Here is a 20,323-nt window from a genome sequence, read left to right on the forward strand (position 1 = left end):
CAATTGGAAAAGAACACAGTCTTTACAACAAATAGTACAGGGATGACTGGATATCCATAAACAAAAGAATGAATTTGGACCCATACCCCACACACCATATACAAAAATTCAAAGTGGATTAAAAACCTAAATATGAGGTAAAACTACAAAACTCTTAGAAAAATTATAGTTGTAAATCTTTATGACCTTAGATTAAGCAATGTTTCCTTAGACATGATGCCTAAAGTACAAGCAACCAAAAAAAGATAGATAAATTGGACTTCATTAAAATTAAAAACTTGTTTTTCAAAAGATACCATCAGGAAAGTAAAAAGATAAGCCACAAGATGGGAGAATATATTTGCAAATCATGTATGATAAGGGACTGGTGTGTAGACTAATAAAAAAAAAAAAACCCTCTTGCAACTCAACAACAAAAAAGACAAATAATCCAATTGAAAAACAAGCAAAGGATCTGAACAGACATTTTTCCAAAGAAGATATACAAAAGGCCATTAAGACATTCAACTTTGAAAGCTATTAATAAAGTTGATGCAAACAAGGAGATACAAAACAAAATCATAATGATAATATTACTTTACACCCAGCAGGATGGCCATAATAAAAAATAATAAAAATAAAATCAGAAAATAACAAAGTATTGACAATAAGGTGGAGAATCCATATACTGATGGGTCGGGATATAAAATGGTTCAACTGCTTTGAAAAATGGTTCGGCAATTCCTCAAGAAGTTAAATATAAGAGTTACCATAGGACCCAGCAATTCCACTCCTAAGTATGTACCCAAGAGAACTGAAAAGAATCCACACAAAAACTTGTACAGTAATGTTCATAGCAGCACTATTCCTAATAGCCAAAAAGTAAAGACCACTCAAATGTCCATCAGCTGATAAATAAACCAAATGTAATATAACCCATACAACAGAATACTCTTCAGCCATAAAAAGAAATGACGTACTGATACATGCTACAACAAGGGTGTTACCACTTGAATATACCATGCTAAGCGCAAGAAGCCATACATAAAAGGCCACATACTGTATGATTCCATTTATATGAAATGTCCAAAATAGGTAAAGCCATAGAATGAGAAGCAGATTAGTGGTTGCCAGGGTTTGGAGAAGAGAAAAATGGGAAGTAATTGCTAACAAGTTTGGGGCCATGAAATGTTTTGGGATTTGATAAAAGTGATGTTGTGCAACTTTGTGAATATACTAAAAACAACTTAATAGTACATTTTAAAAGGGTGAATTTTATGCTGTATGAACTCTATCTCAATAAGTTATAAAATTAAAAGGAACTTAAAAAAATCCTAGTGCAAAAGTATCTGATGTACTTCAAGAAAAAATGAAGTTCAATCTTTTAAAACTGGCCTGAAATTCCACAAGTCATAATCTAATAATTTCTATGTTTTACATTTTAAAATATTCAAATCCACTAGATGTCAAGGGAAAAAAAAGCTCAACTCACCCTCTTTTCACTTTTGTGAAATCAAACGCAACTTGTCTGTATGAAACTGCTTTTTCATTTAGATATCTACTATACCGCCTAATAAATGTAGACATGTCATATCCTGTAAGAAAAAAATGAGAGTTTTCATAAACGATTAAAATCCCAATTTGCTTAGAAAACCAACTTATTTAATCCAATGGCCGTGTCTTACTATCAACTCAATTTAGTGATTTAAATTGAAATTAAGTGACTAATGAATAATATCACATTCAAGTCTCTAAGACTTTGCATTTTTTAAGTCAGTTACGTCATATGTGGCTTTGAAAAACCTTCCCTCTTAGAATTTCTTTAAAATGATACACACATTTACTTCTAATGAAAATTCCAATCTTTCATTTGTCAAGAATTAGAAAAGCACATTCCCTTACATTACTTGATAACCTCATAACTCAAATCTAACATCCTATGGAACCACAACCCCACTCCTCAAATCATTAAGCAATTTTACAATTTCTGAATTTCACACTTCTGAAAATTTTGTTATATATTATTTAGAACCATAACTAGATGTGCTAACCGTATAAAAAATACAGAAAATTACTGCATAGTACAATGAAAGAAAGGCAATATGCAAGTTTAAGGCATAACAAAAAAAACAATTACATGTTTTCAATAAAACTTTCTAAATGAATACCTAAATAATTCTAAGATTTTGTTTCATTACAATCATGAGATCTGAAAACTTCAGCAACATAAAATCTGAGCAATGTTATAAAAGGAAAAAAAAACCCTTGTATTTTAGTTACTGTCTGGCTTAAGGAAGTCTATAAATTGTTGCTCCTCATTGAAAAGCCAGGTCCATTTTATTTTGGCTCATCTTCATCTAACAAATTTAACTTTACTTGATGATCTCTGTTACTTCAAAAACACAGAAAAACAAAAAAGAAAATGTAAAGTGACTGGATTTAACATAATCATCAATTCATTTATTCAGAAACATTTCATCAGTGCCTACTAAGTGCCACTGGAGAAAAATCAATGAACAAAAAAATCACTGCCCTCATACATTCTCATAGCTACTAGTGTATTCGATAAGATGTTTGTTATACATTCATTCACATTGTCAGCTTCTTAGTTCACATTGCTTCCTCTAATCAACTCTACTCCACCCTCTGATGGGGGAAATACCTCTCATCCTTCAGGGCTCAATCTCTGAAACTTTCCCTGAACTCTTTATGCTCCCATATTATTCTTACTTCAACTACAGCTTATAGCTATTATATGTGACAGTATCTATCTAACTCACTAGACTAGACATACATTTATATTTATATACACCTAGTATATATTTAATATAGTACACTCCACCTGACAAAATACATCAGCAATCAAAATTATTTTTCAAAAATACCACTGAATTATACGCTTTAATTATTGTTTCAGTTGTATCTTTATAATCTCTTTAGAATATGATCTTTAAATAAAAGGCCTAAAAACTTCTCTACGTGAAAGGAATGAGTCTTAAAACCTTAAGAAAGTAGAAAATCAGTAACTAATATGGCACAAAAAATTCACTTGGACATACGTATATACTCTGCTCTAGACAGCAGTGGTTTGCATATTGTTTCCCACAGACTCTAGTTCAAATGAACTAAGAGCAGCAGCAGGAATAAAAAGATGAGCAGGCAGTTTCGTCCATTAACCTGAAAACAGAGCAGCTCCAGTGTTATCTGTCATATATATCTACTACTACTTATTGGAAAACGGGATTTCACTGCTTATTTTTTTTCCTTAACTACTTACAGCACTACGTGTGTCATTAAAGCAAAAATAATCTTGTAACACTTGGTCCCACTTATAGGTTACTGGTCTTCCAAAATCTTTGGAAGATAGGGTATTCAATCCATTCTAACTAATACTTCTGTCCACCAAAAGTAAACTAGTATTGAACTAGACAGTCCCTAACCCAAACAGAGCTGGTCACTAAATTCCACTGATTTTGACTGCCACAAGAGCCACAATTCAGGTTCTCATTAACTCTCAACTAGATGCCTGGAATGATGCCTAGAACAGTCTCCATGTCTTCAAGACTTTATCCACTCTAATTCAACCTGCATTGAGTAATGGTGCTTTCTTTGTAACACACTTCCTCTCCCCTCCTCCCTCAACTCAAAGAAGCCACCACTTTTTCTCATTGCATTATAAAATCCCAACTCTGTGCCTGATTTTGGCCGCAAGAGCTTCTTGAGGGCTATCTGCCCCTACATGTTCTCCAATACATCATCCATACATCCTAGTCACACTCATTTGCTCTCTAAATCTTAAATGCCCCATGTTCTTTCACATCCATGTATATCTGAGTACCTTTGTTCAAGCCAATTCACGTCCTCATCCATCTTTCAAAGCTCAGCACAAATCTCACCTTCTCTAAAGATACTTCCCAGACTGAGCCTTATTGTTGAATATTCCCAAGTCATTTCGTATGTCTTTTATGAGGTTCTTTGTAGAGCTGATATACTAACCACCTAGTTGTGTAACTAAGTACAGTAGAGCCCATGAGGACAGAATGTGCATGGAGAGCCACACCAGATTACAGCACTTCTAAATTTCTGAATTAAAAGTAAAAATAAGATACGAAAGCAGGTGTATCAATGAGCAATTCATCTGAATAAAACACTAGTTACCTTTGCTACTAAAATGTGTAATATTCCCAACTACATTTCTTGGAATACAGCATAAAATGTTAACAATGAAAGCAGATACTTACATAGTGTTTCCTCTGTGTCAGGCAGCGTTTTAAGCACTTTACATTTATTAACTAGGTTAAGCCTCATGACAACCCTATAGGGTAGGTGCTATCATTATTTGTGATTTTACGGATGCAGAGAGGTGAAGTAACTTGCTCAAGCTCATGCAGCTGGGAAGTAGTAGAGAGGGATTCAAACCAAGGCAGTCCAGTTCCAGAATCATGCTCTCAAACCACTACCCTATACTGCGCCTCAAAGAACTTGGGGTGTCAAGTAGTAAAGTCAATCTTAATCTTCACATTAAAAGACAGTCTTTTCTTACCTACAACCTTCACTAAAATACGGGGTTCCTCCACAGCATTATGTTCTAAAAGACAAATTTCAACTCTGTGGTAATCATATGGGGTCACTCTTTATTTTCTATAATTAATAAGTTGTCTTTACCTTGCAATCCACTTTTATCCAAAAAATTGCTTAAGTTAAACAACGTGTTTCTTGAAGCCAAATACTGAATGAAACGCTGGAAAAAAAAAAAAAATCATGTCAAATTAAAGTTTCACCATCTAACAAACTAATTTCAGAATTAGGGGGAGAAATTGTGATTAACACTTTCCATTAAGCTTATCTAGTTTAAATTTTTCATCCTCGGTCCTCCCATTTACTAGTTACCGAACATAATATGTATCCTTCATAGCATACATGGCACCCTAAACTAACACACCAGGATTTTGAAGAACTACTTATAAATCAAAGACTCATCTTGCATCACTTACCCTAAAACAACCTGTTCAAAAAGACAGTATTAGACTCTGATTTTCATAAGCTTTGATAATTCTTTGTTGTGGGGGCCTGTACTGTGCATTACAAGATATTTAGAAGCATCCCCCTCCAGTTGTAACAAATGTCCCTGGGGATGGGGGGGTCACTCCCCTGCCCACCCCTACCCTATTTGAGAACCACTGTTCCATGGTATTCCCATCGCCACAGAATAGTGAAACCCTATGCATGCTCTATTACAGGCTAGTAACAACTGCCAGTGAGAAAACCTGAGGATTGCATATGCTAGCACAGAAAAATGAGCAGGGCATTGGATTTGTCTTAGTTGCTTAGGGAAAACTAAACATGAGTTTATCTAAGAACCACAATGAAATGCTATCTTTCTCCTCCTGCCAGTCGATTGTAAGGAAAGACAGTTAACTTTATGTTTCTTTGCCTTTATCAAGGTTTTCCTTCTAGTATTATCACCTGATTTACAGCCTCTGAAAGCCACCACTTTTGCTTCTTTATCTCACATTGTAGTTGGTTATATATTTGTGGCTTTATATTTTTAAAAAATAAAGAACAATTGACCCTTGAACAATGCATGGGTTAGGGGTGCCAGCTCCTGTGCAGTCAAAACTCCATGTATAACTTCTGACTCCCCCAAAACTTAACTACTAATAATAGCCTACTGTTGAAACTTTACCGGTAACATTAACAGTCACATAACACATACTTTGCATGCTGTATGTATTATATACTTTATACTTACAATAAAGATAAAGAAAATGTTAAAAAATCATAAAGAAAATACATTTACAGTATTTATTGAAAAAAACACACATGTAAGTAAACCTGAGAAGTACAAGCCCATGTTGTTAAAGGTCAGCTGCACATTTTAAAAAAGTGAAAAAGCATATAAACCTGATATTCGTTGGAATAAATGATAATGATCTTAAGTAAACACATTGTTGATAAAAGTAAACTATTATCCTAGTTAAGATCAAAATGTTTCAAGTTACATTGAAGCTAGTATACAAACATTTCTATTGACTCTGCACAGTGGTTATAATGAATTAGAAAGCAACTGAGTAACATGTCCTAAAAATGGTCATGCCTATTGACTAAGTATTTCAGGTAACACTTGCAAAATAATTTTTAAAACTTAAAAACTACAAATAAAATCATTCATTGTGGTGCTTTAACTAAATTTCCAGCAAGGATAACAGTTAAGAAAATACTGTTGGAATACATGATCAATTATGTAATAACTAAAGATGATAAATATAAAGAATATAGATGCTTATGGTGTGATATATAAACTAAATATAATATTTTATCTAGATTATGGTAATAGCTATAAAAATACTTTTGGACAAGTACCAAAAGGAAACACCAAAGTATGCAGCAAATAGATCTTGTTGAATGATAAAATTGTGAGTAAATTCCTGTTTTAATTCTGAACTTTATGATGCTCTATTTGTATCTATCAAAGATAACAGAAGAGTCTCATGACTAAAAAGCCCAAAATAACGAGTAAAGTGATGGATGTCAGAAAGTCACCATGCTCAGAAGTCTAACATCCTTGACTGACGTCCCTCCTCATCTCTATGGAAGTTAGCTATCTCCCAACAACCACTGGGCTACATTTTTCTCAGGTACATACCAATGTCGATTTATTTAGTTCCACTAGAATGTTCTTTTAAAACAATTCTAACTGTTCCTTTTAATACAATTTTACAAGTTAAGTATACTGGACTGAGAAAAGCATTTAAGGTAATAATTCAAAAATGAGCTCCTTAGGCTATCATGGAAAGCAAGATGATTCTCTCCAAATATTAAACTGCAAAAGCTTATGCATCTTATTTGTTCCCCTTTTGAGCAGAGAAGATTTCAGAACACCTCTCTACTGAAGAAGGCATTCTTCAATCAGTCCCTCTAGCAAAAGGCCATCACACCCTTGTAATTAATTAGGCAATGTGCTTTCATAGACAACCATATGAGATCAGACAGAAATCTACAGCAAAAAAGCAACTGGATACAGACAGACGTACAGTCCATAAATATACAAGGCCTGCAAAGACCAGTGCTGCTTATAGAACCCACCTCTAGGCATCAAGTTTTGCTTCTTGATCCCATTATTGAAGCCCTCTAAACTCTAACCCACTTGCGGCTTTCTGGTTTACAAGCCACCTGCACTCAAACTGAAAGGTCTACAGTTGTATTTCCTCCTAGGCACCTTGCCTTTTTAACCTATATTATTCAGTTGCTGAAGCCATTCCTCAAGTTTCAGTAGGAGAAGCTGAATAATCAGGCAACACATCAGTATACTTGTTAACCCCAAATTCTGCTTACCTCATTTCCATACACCATCAAATGATGAGTTGTAATGAGAGATTTGAAGACCACCACCCAACTACTGTTAGTAGTTCTTTCAAATAAACTGTCTGCCAACTGTGGGATGTTCACATTCATCTCATTTGTGCACTGAATTAAGTCTGCAAAAAAAAAAAATTAAATTTACTTTCTGGCTTTAATTTCTTGTTAATCCCAGATTTGCATACTAACAGGTGAAAGGTCTAAAAGAGTAAAGCATCAATAGGTAGTTTGGAGAACCTGTTAAAAAGCTCTCGGAACAACTGAGACCACTGCAATCTACGTGAGAATTAAACAGTGTATTCATTAGGATCACCTAAATGATCAATAACAGCAGAAATAAACCAAACTCCCTCAGGGAGTAATCTACCTCAAGTGTTTTATCGCAAAAGGAATTGTTTCAAGGCCTTGAGGAACTTTCAGTTCTCTTACTACTCATAAACCTTCAGAGTAACAAACAGCATTATTCATCCCTACCTTTTAAAAAACTTTTTTAAAAAAATCATACGAATGGAAGCATGAACAAGCTGAAGGTCAAACTACCTTTATTAATATCCTCCCTAGAATGCTGTGTTTGCACTAACAGGAAGACAACAGATACGTGTGGTATCTGAGAGGGTAGGATCTCAGTTTCGTTATATAAAATAATTCTCATTCTTTTCTCCCTTTAGTTCTACTGAGTTATCTCAGGTATCAGTTGGTAGTCACTAGCTAACACCGACAAACAAAACTGAAAATGGACTAAAGTTTCTTATTGCAATAAATTTCCAAATAAGAAATGATCCAGAAACTCTACTCACCATTACCCTGAAAAAGTTAAAACAATATTAAGTTCCAATTTTGCATTTCTAACTGGCATGCTTTACTATAACATAGTCTAATGTCCAATTGTTTTAGTACCAAAACTGGAGGGAAAAAAAAGCTTTTAAAAGACCACAAGGTTTCACCTCCAATTGCTTAAAGATTATTGCCAAATTCAATAAAGAAATTACAAAATAGCATCAAATTTAGAGAACCAAGAGGAAGACCAAGAAATGAGTTGTTTTACTTTTAAAGTATGTATAAAACAAGTATAAATATCTCAGTTGTAACTACTATAAAGGGGAAAAAAAATAAAGTTATTCATGACTCATTAGCAATTTGTTCACTTTTAATGCATAATGATTAAATATGAATTCAAGTGATCTATCTACCTTGGCCTTAACTGCTAGCAAGAAACATTAATGTAACTGACCATTTATCTGCTTATAATCTTTCAAAACTGTTTTAATAGGTCCAATTATTATAAAAAGTTATATTTGATAAGGAAACGAAACGCATTTTACTCCTACACAAGTAGTTATCCTGACCAACAATGCTTAAAGAACAAAGCACAACAAACAGTGCCCATGAAACACAATGGCACAAGGCTTTTACAATTCAGACTACTTGCAACAAAAATTAAACACTGCATTCAATTTGCAGGTGTATAGTTCAGCTTCTAATAGTAAAAAGTAGAATTTGCTCTCTGCCTTCTTTGAATCTTCTTAAATAGTACTGTATACCTTTCCTACAACACAGAATATATTGTGCTTGGCTTATTCCCAGAGCTAAGCTTTCTCCTCTCAAAATACAGAGGGGAAGGCCTATCCTATCCATCTCTTGCTCATTTTGAATCCTTTAAAACTTCAAGCATAGTGGTTAAGTTCTGAACTTGTTATATTCCTAGCTTTTTCCTGTATTTATTTTTATGTATCTAATTTTTTTATATCCTTCCAAAAACTGTCTTAAGCTATTCAATTCTTAAATATAAGTTACTTCCTCACAATGGCATCCAGTCATTTTACTCTTCATAATCTTATTTTATTCGTTTGCAAAATTGAACCTGTCACAAAATTTGTCACGCTACTGCCTGCACCAAAGGTACTCCAACGTGTGTGTTTATATACACTCCCTAAAGCCAATCAAGTAACCAAGACTCCTAAAGCGCCATCAATTCCACTTTCTCCTCTCCATCACACTATCATTACCAAAGCCAGAGTTCAGATCCTATTTATTTCTTAACTAGGGGGCACCACTACTCCTGGGAGCATTCAAAAATTGGGAAATAAGATTATCACACTCACTGAGGACACGAAAGAGGACTTCCAGAACTGCTTCAAAAAGTGGCAAGAACAATGGGAAAGTGTTCGAAGCGAGACGCAATATTTTGAGGGGAATTAATAGCAATGTTTTTTACTGTAATCAATTTTTTTAATTTAAACATTCACTGTACTGTCTGATCACGCCTCGTATCGCTATTTCACAAGAAGGATGAGGAGACTGACTGTCCTGTATTGCACAATCAGCACTCCACAATTAGAAAGTGACCCCAAAGCACTCCCCACCCCAAAGTGTCCCCACTGAGAAATGCTCCACTGACTTCCTCATTTTCAATGACACCTGACTTGGGGTCTCACCCACCTCACACCCCCAAACATTCTCTAAATTGGCCACAAAACGATCGACAACACAACAGTGACTATCACTAACTTCAATGATGTCCCCACTTCTTAAAGGATGGCATACATTTTGCCCCTGTCAATGTCCTCCTTGAAACTTAGTTTCTAACACAAAGCCACCATAGCGTTCTGTGATGTACCTTGCTGCTGTTTCACAGAGAAATCTTTCCATTCTTGCTTATTCTTCAAAACGAATGAAGTCTTCCCCTCTCTGTGAAGTCTTCCTCTTCACACATTAAGGTACCTTCCACACAGTCACTAAAGTTGGTACATAATTCTACACTACAGGATTACTCTGTAATTATTTACTTCCAAATCATTCTCTTCTACTTGACCAAGAGACCTTAAAAGGAGCCTGCAAACATTTTTGTTAGCAATTTATTTCTTTTTCTTTTTTGTAATTAAAGTTTACTGGGGTGACAGTGATTAGGAAAGTTACATAGATTTCAGGTGTACAATTCTGTAATACATCATCTATATATAATATTGTGTGTTCACCACCAAAAGTCAGTTCTCTTTCCATCACCATATATTAGAGCAATTTCCATACTATTCATCACGGAGGTAATAAACTGCTAGTCAGATAAAGCCTGATTTTAAATGAAGCCCAAATGTATAGAGACTTCAGTTTCAACTACAGTATTTTATGCACCGAACATATATAATCGATCTGCTGCCTCTGTGATAAGCTCTCCCCTCTGCATCACTTGGCTGCAGTTACACCGATGTCTCCTTTGCAATGCTTCCCACAAACAGAGTACCCTTACCTCAGGTGCCCAGCACTTGCTGCTGCTTCAGCCTGGAATACTCTTCCCAGATATCTATACTTCTTGCTCCCTCGCTTTATTCCTATAGATCTTTGCTTAAATGTCACAGTATCAGATGAATGTCTCTGAATATTTACAGCACTCTTCTACCTCTAATCCCTCATTATACTCCCTTACTTTGATTTCTCTCCAAAGTACTTACCATCATATCTAACTCATCCTAATTTGTTTAGTCTTTTCTCTCCCAATTAAAATATAAGTTCCATGTGAGCAGGGCTGTTTTGTTCTCTCCTGTATCCCCAAAGGCTTAGAACAGTGCCTCACATATAGTAGTCACTCTTTACTTTTTGAATAACTATATTCATTTTAGTATGCATATGGACAGTCCTGACATTTTTTCAAAAAGCACACAAAACTGGTAATTTTTACATAGACTAAACCCACAATCTACAACTATGTGCACAACCTGCTCTTCCCAAAAGGTTTAAGTACAAACCTGAGACCATTATGTGTGAAAATTTTCAAATTTCAAGTTAAAGGAGATCTAACAAATAAAGGTTTTTATTATAATGCTTATGAAAACTATAGTATGCTTTAGAAATGACCACATAAAAACTGAAGAATAACTCCATAAGCCAAAATATAACACTTCACATATAACAGGAAAAATGAAATAAGAGTTCATGATGAGATTATGAATCCAGAGTAGACCAAATGCAAAACCAAGGTTATATAAATATGACAGAAAGAAAAAAAAACACTGCATAGTTACACAAACTCTGCAGAACATACTTCCCCATAGCATTTTAACTCAACAAGTCATTTTCTCCATGAAGTAATTTGTCCTTCGCACAATGTTTCTACTATAGTAGTAACTTAAAAATGCTTCCAAGTCTGAGTTCCAACAACTCAGGAAGGAAATGTTTTCCCCACCTATGACTAACCAAAAGCAAATAGTTCCAAACAAAAGATTGCATATTATGGCAATCTTGATAGGTACTGCTTTTTCCATTTTCAATCCGAGAGATCTCATTTCTTAAAAAGCACAAACTTGGCATTAAATTTCCCTTACCAATCAAAAGGGTTCCAAAGTAGAAACACATCTTATATTGTTATAGTTATTTATCTTAAGAATATAAAAACTAAAATACTTTCTTAAATATTACATTAACAATTCAAAAAAACACTACATGGTGTAAAAGTTTTTGCTTTAGGTATAGGTGAGAATTCATGAGGATTTCTAGTATTTAAGGGAAGGAAGAAAATAGGCCTACGATGGAAATGAGCATTTTTCCAAAGAGAGATGGTAGAAGGAACCTTTTATTTTTTATATGCTGATCAAACAATGTTTGGAGGAGACAACATAAATGTGAATTGTATTAACATAGGTAAAGTGCTTGCCCACAGGTAAGGTCAAAGGAGCTCACTACTAAATGACAGATTTATTAATAGAATTAAATTTTTGTAAGAGATAAGTGCGATTGGAAACTTATACAAAGTAAATACCCAACTAGCCAATTTAATGCAAGTCCTAAATTTATTTTAATGGAAGTCCTAAATTTCTAACTAATTTAACAAAAACAGTAAGAAAAGTAGTGAAATGTAAAAAACTATTTTTGTAGTTAGGGAAAAATGTTCAGCAAAGTAAAAAAAAATAGAAGTGACTAGTTACCACACGATTTCATTAATCTTATAACCATATTCCTAGTGCATTAATCTTATAGCCATATTCCTAGTACAGCCCACAAGCCTATACAGACCTCCCCAGACAGAGTTCACTAACCTTAGAAACTTAGGGTACTTAGGGTTCACTTCCACAGCAAGTCAGGCAACCCAGCCAGTGGCATGTACTATTAGCAAAATGTAGAGGCCTGAGTTCCATCTAAACAGGCACTCAACTAGGCTAAATCAAAACTACGCTTATATGCAAGTAGATTTTCTAAATAAATGAACTTGGCTAAAAACAATAGCAAGTTATTTACCTTAAGAATATAGATTTTAAAAAAAAAGGTTAAAAATAAAAGTATCATGATAATGTAGCCAAGTGCTACTATGTCTTTCAAAAGAGTCACTTTGAATGATACCGTGTTTCCCCGAAAATAAGACCTAGTCAGACAATCAGCTCTACTGCGTCTTTTGGAGCAAAAATTAATGTGAGACCCGGTCTTATATAAAAGTATAGCATAGTAAAATAAGACCGGGTCTCACATTAATTTTTGCTCCAAAAGACGCAGTAGAGCTGATTGTCTAGCTAGGTCTTATTTTCAAGGAAACACTGTCCTCTTTGCAATTGCCTTAAGAATGAATTTAGGTAACATAAGACTGATTTTTTCAAACATCTAGAAAATTAGAAATATACTCAGTTTGGAAGGCAATTTAAGCAGTTCATCAAATGTTGCTTCATTATCCTATCTTTGAAATTTTTTCTGGGTAGGAGTACAAACAAAAGGAACAAATATTCACCAAGAAACGGTTAGCAGAGGTAAGAAAAGTTTTTGGACTTTTGTTATAAAGGATCAGCAACACTTTTTTCATTTAACATAAATTTTAAAGTATTTAGAAAACATGTTATTTGAAATCAGACTTAAGCCAAAAGAAATTATACACAAAGAGGCATATCTGCCCATCAGAAGTGTCAAATGTCTGGGAAATAGAATGAACTGTTTCTCCCCTTCAATTCTTTTGTGTGTGTAAGAGGTCATAAACTATGGTCCAAATTAAGATGTAACTGTTACAATTTTATCTTTAAAGTTTGTGGGGTCCTCTGTGAGAAATACAACATTATACTTTAACACAATTTCCATTAGAATTAACTTAAAAAATATGGTCTTCACAGAATAATTTAAACGTTAATAAGTCTAACCAACATTTTAACTGGGTGTTAAGATAAAAACTGGGAAGACTCACACAATATAGGGTGTTCAGTGTAAGTAACAGGACGGAGTTAATTTTAAAAGAGGAGAGAAAACATTCAGAGTTATTAGAAAGAAATGACAAAGATATCCAAATAATTGATAAAAGTACTACAAAGCTAAGGGACCGAAGTAAGTGGACATGCCCAATAGTGATAGGGTAATTCATTAAGTGACAGCAGTCTGACAATGAAATACTAAGAGACTGACAAACACATGGCAAAAAAAGAAGCCAACAGGGAGAAATGCTTGCAGTATATTAAATCAAAACCATGTTAAAAAAAAAAAGATTCCATTTTTTAAAAACTGTAGATATATTTTGATTTATACTGACTGTATTTGCCCAAATACAGGGTGATGCAAATAGGACACTTCCAAAATTACTCAGCAACTAAGTTATATATGAACAGGTGGTCAAAACCAATACGTAACAAAACTATATTACTATTTTTCCCCCTAATTTTACAAATTTCAGTAAGCACCTCTAACGTCACACAGCAAACACCAATCCTGTACTGCAATTCATTCTAGACCCTTTGGAGCCTATCATGATCACTGGCAGAAAGCACAGCTGTGACAGGTTCATTTCCTAATGATGTGAGGAAGAGGTGGTAAACATAAGAGCTGTATAGTATAATAGATGGAAATCTCGTAGCCACTGTTACAGAGGTAGGCCAATACTTTGATACAATAGAAATTCTAGTTCTCACCATGGTAGATAAGAAGGAATCTTCCAGAATCCACAAAGAAAGTAAGGCAAAATCCCATCTTACTAAAAAAAAACTAGTTGCAGCTAAAGGGAAAATCAATTTGTTAGAACTAGATAATGCTATTCCTGTTACTGTGTTCTCTGCCAAATGAATGGACTAAAGATTCATACATGTGAAAACTAAGAAATGCAAAAATTACCCCACACTTTGATAAAAGTACATGTTATGTGCGTATTTAACCTGGTTATTAAGCAATATGTTTTTCTTGCCTGCTAACTGATTTTTTTTTTTTAAATCACCATGTAAAAGGAGAGGTTTTTAACCCCCTAAAAAAAACTATTCAACAGAAATCCTGCTGTTAAGTCTTCACAATCCTCTTATCTGGCTGTGTTTATTTTAAATAAAGGATTTTTTGTTTGGTTTTGGTTTTTAAGAAGATACATTAACCTGAAAAGATCTCCATCAGTGGTAATTTCAGGTAGCTATGGAGGCCACCTAAGGAAATCAAATTTTTTAAAAAGAGGAATAAAAAATGTAACAGATTTAGGAGGCATTCCTGGGGATACATCACACAACTGGGGATATATCAAGTGCTGTGTGTCTTCAGAACACTTTAAAAAGCAACAAAAGAGAAAGGACTGACCTCCTTTATATCTGCAGAAGAGGAAAGAAGTAGAACTAGAGAGGGAACACCTAAGAGAAGAAAGAATTCAGATGGATCTAGGTAAACAAAGACAATCCTGGGGTACTCTATATTAATGTCTGGCTAAACGAGCCTCTTAAGTCATAGCTGAACACAAGCCAAGTTTGCTGAATTGTCCATATTTTAATTTACAAACTGCAAAATAAATTGTTTTAGTTAATAGAATCATTATGTAATTGCCCTAAAATTTTAATCATATAAAAAGCATCCTTTTCAAATCAGACCAAACGACTGTCTCTTAAAATTATCTATCATTATTTATGCATTTGCCTCTTAGCCTGTAAATCTTTTATAATTACACAAAATCTTACAAAAAAGAAAGTTTAAATCATGAAAATTCTCTATAGAAAAACATATACTCTTGGAATACTCTCAGAATTCATTGCCACAGACTTATTTTTCAAGTGAAAGGGTCCTCCTCCTCCCCCACCCCTACCCCATTATCAAAAGGTTTTTGTCTAGTATGTAAGCATTCTTAATATTAAAAGTCTGAAACGGTAGAGCTTCTCCTTGGCGTTCTGCTGTATTCCACATTCCTACCACTAGAGGGACGACTATACAGAGAAACAATAGGACTCTGGCAAGAACAGAAATGGGTTCAGGCTTGTCTATAAACAAACTCCCTAATTTTGAGATTGTTTAGGGTTCCATTCTAGTACTCCAACCTGGAGATTTCCAAATCTATACACCATACTCCCACCCCAGATTCCAAATAAGGATATCAGAGGTGCGGAGAACCATATTTTAGTAAGCACTACCTCAAAGATAACTATTATTTCTGTGTTAATTTTTAATTTGCTAGAAAATACTAGGTTGGTACAAAATTATGGTTTTTGCAATTATTTTTAACCTTTTAAACCGCAATTACTTTTGCACCAACCTAATATAAGATAATAAAAAGTTACTTATTGAATAAAATACATCACATAACAATTTATTTGAACTGAATAGGAAAACAAAATGAAAGCATTACAGTTCTCCAACATTAAAAAAAAAAACACATGATCTTCATAGTATAAACAAAGATGTTCTCCTTCCCTTCTTTGAAGATATGAAGTTTAAAATTATAACCCCACCTGTAGGAAAGAAAACATATTAAGTACCAAGTAATTTAAGAATAAATGCCCAAATTACAAATTTTCTTTTTTTTCATTCTAAAAACTTACTAGTAATTCATCAGCTCCATTAAGAAGTTATAACCAGGATTCTCAAAAACAATCTAATACTGGATCAGAAACACATAAAACATTTCTTTAAAAAATAATAAAAGGTCAACTAACAATACATCATGAGTACTGTGCTTACCTCCACATGCCGTAAATCAAAACAGTCCAGGGAGGCAGGAAAAAATGGAAAGAATCCTTTCATTCCAACAAGACCAGGAAATAGGAACCAAAACTTGAGAGGCTCTGTGAGTACATATCACAGATTCTACAGGGGAAAAAAAATTATCTGGAGTGGTTCAAGGAATTGCAACTAAGTCTGGAGGAAACCGTGTTATTAGTCCGAGATGATCAAGTGTCCTGGTTTTCCTGGAACGGTCCTGGTTTACACCTGTTGTACCAGTGTCCCATTCAGATAGCATATCCTTTCACTCTCAAAAGTGACCCAGTTTGGAATAAATTATATGTCACCCTAGTTATAAGTGACCTAATAAAAATCTACATGTAGCTAAGGAACTAACACACTACACCATCTACTCCTGGTGGATGTGCATTTTTCTTTCTATGAGCATGATATTCTGGTTCTTCCACAGCCCTCCTAAAATACAAACATGCTTCCACCCTGAGAAAAATCATCTAATTTCTTAACTTCAATGAAATTTCTATGCAAATAATTCTCAAATTTGTTCTCTGAAAATCAATCTAAGGCCCTCTGTGAAGTTGGAAATATTAGAACTTTCACCTCTATGTCCAAAAATATATCTCATGGTTAAAAAATAGGAACATAATCTCAACTCTCACCTGACTGTCCCATTTTTGTTTTAAGCAATCAAGACTCATTCTTTATTTTGTTAGAATAAATTCAGGAATCTTCTGTTTTCTTTTATCTTCCACAATGTGTGGCATAGTGTCCTGAACATATGTTGATATGATGGTACAAATATTTGTAGATTTGTAAGTGAAACAAAAGCCTATTTCTCCACTCATAAAGTTCAAGGGGGAGAAGAGTAAATAACAGGCAAAAAGTCCTCCCCATAGTTAGGTTAATGTTATTCTGTAATAGCCAAGCCTAAGTCTAAAACATAGGAATCCAAAAGAAGTTTTATGTCTTCTCTTAATTTAAATTCTGCCTAGTCAGAAAGGAAAATGGATTGCAGATAGCCTCTCTGCCAGTCTACTTCACCCGGAAAACACAAGTTTCATGTTCCCAACGCAACTGGAACAGAATCTTTATATGCCACCTTCCCCTATCTTTACAAACCGCAGTAAGAACAAACAGAAATCCTTTATATTCAACAATACTCGCTGCATACTCTAATATTCCAAATAGGAGTTAGAAACACAATAGCAGACAAAGCTCCTGCCATCATGAAACTTATCTACTAGTGCAGAGAGACAATCTGTAAACAAATGAACAAAAATACATGGTGGTATTTAAGAAAGATGGGACATGTGTTTGGTGGAGGTTGCTATTAATACATGATAATAAGGAGTCTGGGATAAAGGAGACTTTGGAAAACTACAGTAACAATGGTAGTGCGTCACCAGAGGCCTGGAGGACTATGGAACTGACCAAATTGATCGACCATCATCTTCCACACAGTGGGGAAGTATGGAGGCATCCCACATTCTACGTCACACACGGCTGCTTCAGCCTTGCCAATCAGTCATGTTGAACAGGAATCTTAATGATTCTGCAAAGCCTCTAGTTTTATGTAGATAGTAAGTAGACAGTGGGAATCTCATTTATTCATTCATACACTTCACAATTAAAGCAATCTGTTGGCCTTAAGTGAGTCAAAATTACACCAGCCATTTACTACAATTCATTCAAGTGCTATACCTGTAGCAAACAGGCATCAAGAGGCCCCCTGTAAGCCACTGGGTAACATGTGAAAGCCATTTCTGAAAAATCTTTTCTTGAACTGCTATAAAAAGTAATGACAGATATAGCCAAAAATAGTAAGCACCAAATATCTACATGGCTTTAAGTTTTAAAATAATGTCCTATAAATAGAAAATATGACCAATTATTAATACATTATTAATATACCACCATAAAACAAATCCAAAGTATTTTTCCTAATTAAACTTAAGCCTTTAAGTTTCTACAAAAAGGAATAATCACTAGGAGTATTTCAACAAAAAAATCCTTATCCTTGCATTTCATAAGCATACAACTACCTGTTTTTGTAAAATTCTATGACCCATATTTCCCTGTTTCTTAGCATTAAAAAAAACCTGATAATTTCATCCTGACAGATGCCTTTCTTAAAAAGCATAGTATTGCCTGAGATTGTTTTAAAAATCTGCTTTATTGAGCTGTCAAAATTAAAGTGAAGGTATTATATTTTTAACTTAAAAATTCAATGTAAATTATGCCTCAATAATGTTAACTAAAGGAAAAAAAACATCACCACCACCAGTTTCAATCTAAAAATCCAAGCTTCAGCCATCAAAAAATGTTGATATGGAAAAAAAAACTTTTTAAAAATGTTTTTGAATGCACGAGTATAGGGAATTGGGTACATGTTATTTAAATTCCAAAATAAAGTTATAATTTGACTCACTCAGTTTAAAAGCCATCAACCTAAGTATATTACAGGAAAAAAATTTAAGAATATTTAATATTTTGAAGATTCTTCCATCAAAAGTCCATATGATCACAACTTACTTTGTACACTGCACAATCATGGATTTATTTCCCCTAAATATAGGCTTTAAATATTTCTCAATACCAGGCATTTTGATAATAGACCTCTGCTGCTAGAAAGTTTAAAAACAATGAATTTAACTCTTAACATATACAGTATATAATACAATGGTTTTTAAATTTAGTAGTTCTTCTTCCCTTTAGTAACTACAATAACAATAATAATAAAAGACTAAGAATAAAAACAGTTGAAACTTTCATGGAAGTATCTACATTTAAGCAGATAGACAATGTCACATAATTTTTCAAAATCCAGTAGGTCTGTGGATGAATATCTCAAGAGTCCCTCAAATTTCTGAGAGAACTTGTCTTTCACTTGTTTATGAAAATGTAATATAAATCTTAAATGATCTAGACAAAAAGTAGCAAGGAAAAATTTAATCATCTTTCTCCCTTCATTCTAAAATACCAATCTTTCACCAATTTCCCCCTTTTGCTGTGTTAACAAAGGCTCCCCAAATAAGCCTTATACCCAACTAAAATGCGACTTACTACTTTGAATACTACAGCTTTTCAATATGATCCCTCCCTACACTTGACAAATAGTGGCGAACATTAACTAGTTTTTGCTTTCACTGCTATATTGGATACCTTCCAGAATGACTGGGATTGGAAGGGGGTGGAGAGAAAGAGTGTCTGGTTTTTGTTCTTTCTATTCCTTTAAAATTAATTTCTTTCTAAACCTCTTCTCTGACTTACACTTATTTAATAGTCTATCCTAAGTGCTACTCATTTGCAATCTCTGCTTCAAACAGTCAGGATGATGATACTAAATTCACCATTACAAAAGTTCTGCTCTAGTTGATTCTACCACGACTTCCATGCATGGCCCCATTCATTTCCATGTGCTAGGACTGTATTACAACAAACAGGATAAAGTGACATCAGAATGAGCAAAGGATCTATAATGAATTCTAATTCTAGATTCACTATTTACTTTTATGACTTCAGGCATGTTAATTAGCCAGTTTCAATTTGTCCATTTTAGAAATAGGAATAATTAATTTTCACAATATATTGTATTAGAGTACTTTGTAAGCTTAAAAGCACCACTACAAATATTAGTGTTAGTTTTACTTAGTATATTTTATTGGTAAGTTTTTCTCTCATTTTAGTAAACTATTTCTCCACCACTTTTCCAATACAGTATTATGAAACCGTCTCAAACTCAATGACTTCTGCAAAACCTTCTTTAGAAGGTTTATAAACCCCAATTTCTTCAATCGGGAAGTGTTACCATAGTTACTTGCACTTGATCTTAAAAAGTGGCAAAATCTTTATACATGCGGATTCTTTTATACTTTGCGAAGTTCTTTCATATCCTTAGTTTTCTGATTATCACAACAACCTTGTGACAAGCAAGGGATGCTGTTAGCTCCATTGTAAAAATTTAAATTCTTATCTAAAGTAACACAAACTAACAGCTGTACTGTAGCTGGATTCTTTAAAACAGTAATCTTTCCACTACAGGGAGGGATTGAGGGATAAAGACACATGTATGTATTTTCTCTCAATTCTGTCTCTTCACTCCAAGTGGTCT

At 34.0% G+C, this 20,323-nt stretch overlaps 1 protein-coding gene across 24 annotated transcripts in view; it reads right to left on the bottom strand.

The window, feature by feature from the left end:
• Positions 1–20,323, bottom strand: part of PICALM (phosphatidylinositol binding clathrin assembly protein) — an 89,165-nt gene that overhangs the window by 54,221 nt on the left and 14,621 nt on the right. For all 24 annotated transcript variants that reach the window (XM_081063794.1, XM_081063790.1, XM_081063793.1 and 21 more), the window contains exons 2-4: positions 7,315–7,457; positions 4,645–4,720; positions 1,472–1,574 (exon numbers count right to left, since the gene is read on the bottom strand). In XM_081063794.1, the coding sequence (XP_080919920.1) occupies positions 1,472–1,574; positions 4,645–4,720; positions 7,315–7,457 (322 nt within the window). The remainder of the gene's footprint in view (positions 1–1,471; positions 1,575–4,644; positions 4,721–7,314; positions 7,458–20,323) is intronic.

This window comes from Rhinolophus hipposideros, assembly GCF_964194185.1.
Source record: "Rhinolophus hipposideros genome assembly, chromosome: 10".
Lineage (NCBI taxonomy): Eukaryota > Metazoa > Chordata > Mammalia > Chiroptera > Rhinolophidae > Rhinolophus > Rhinolophus hipposideros.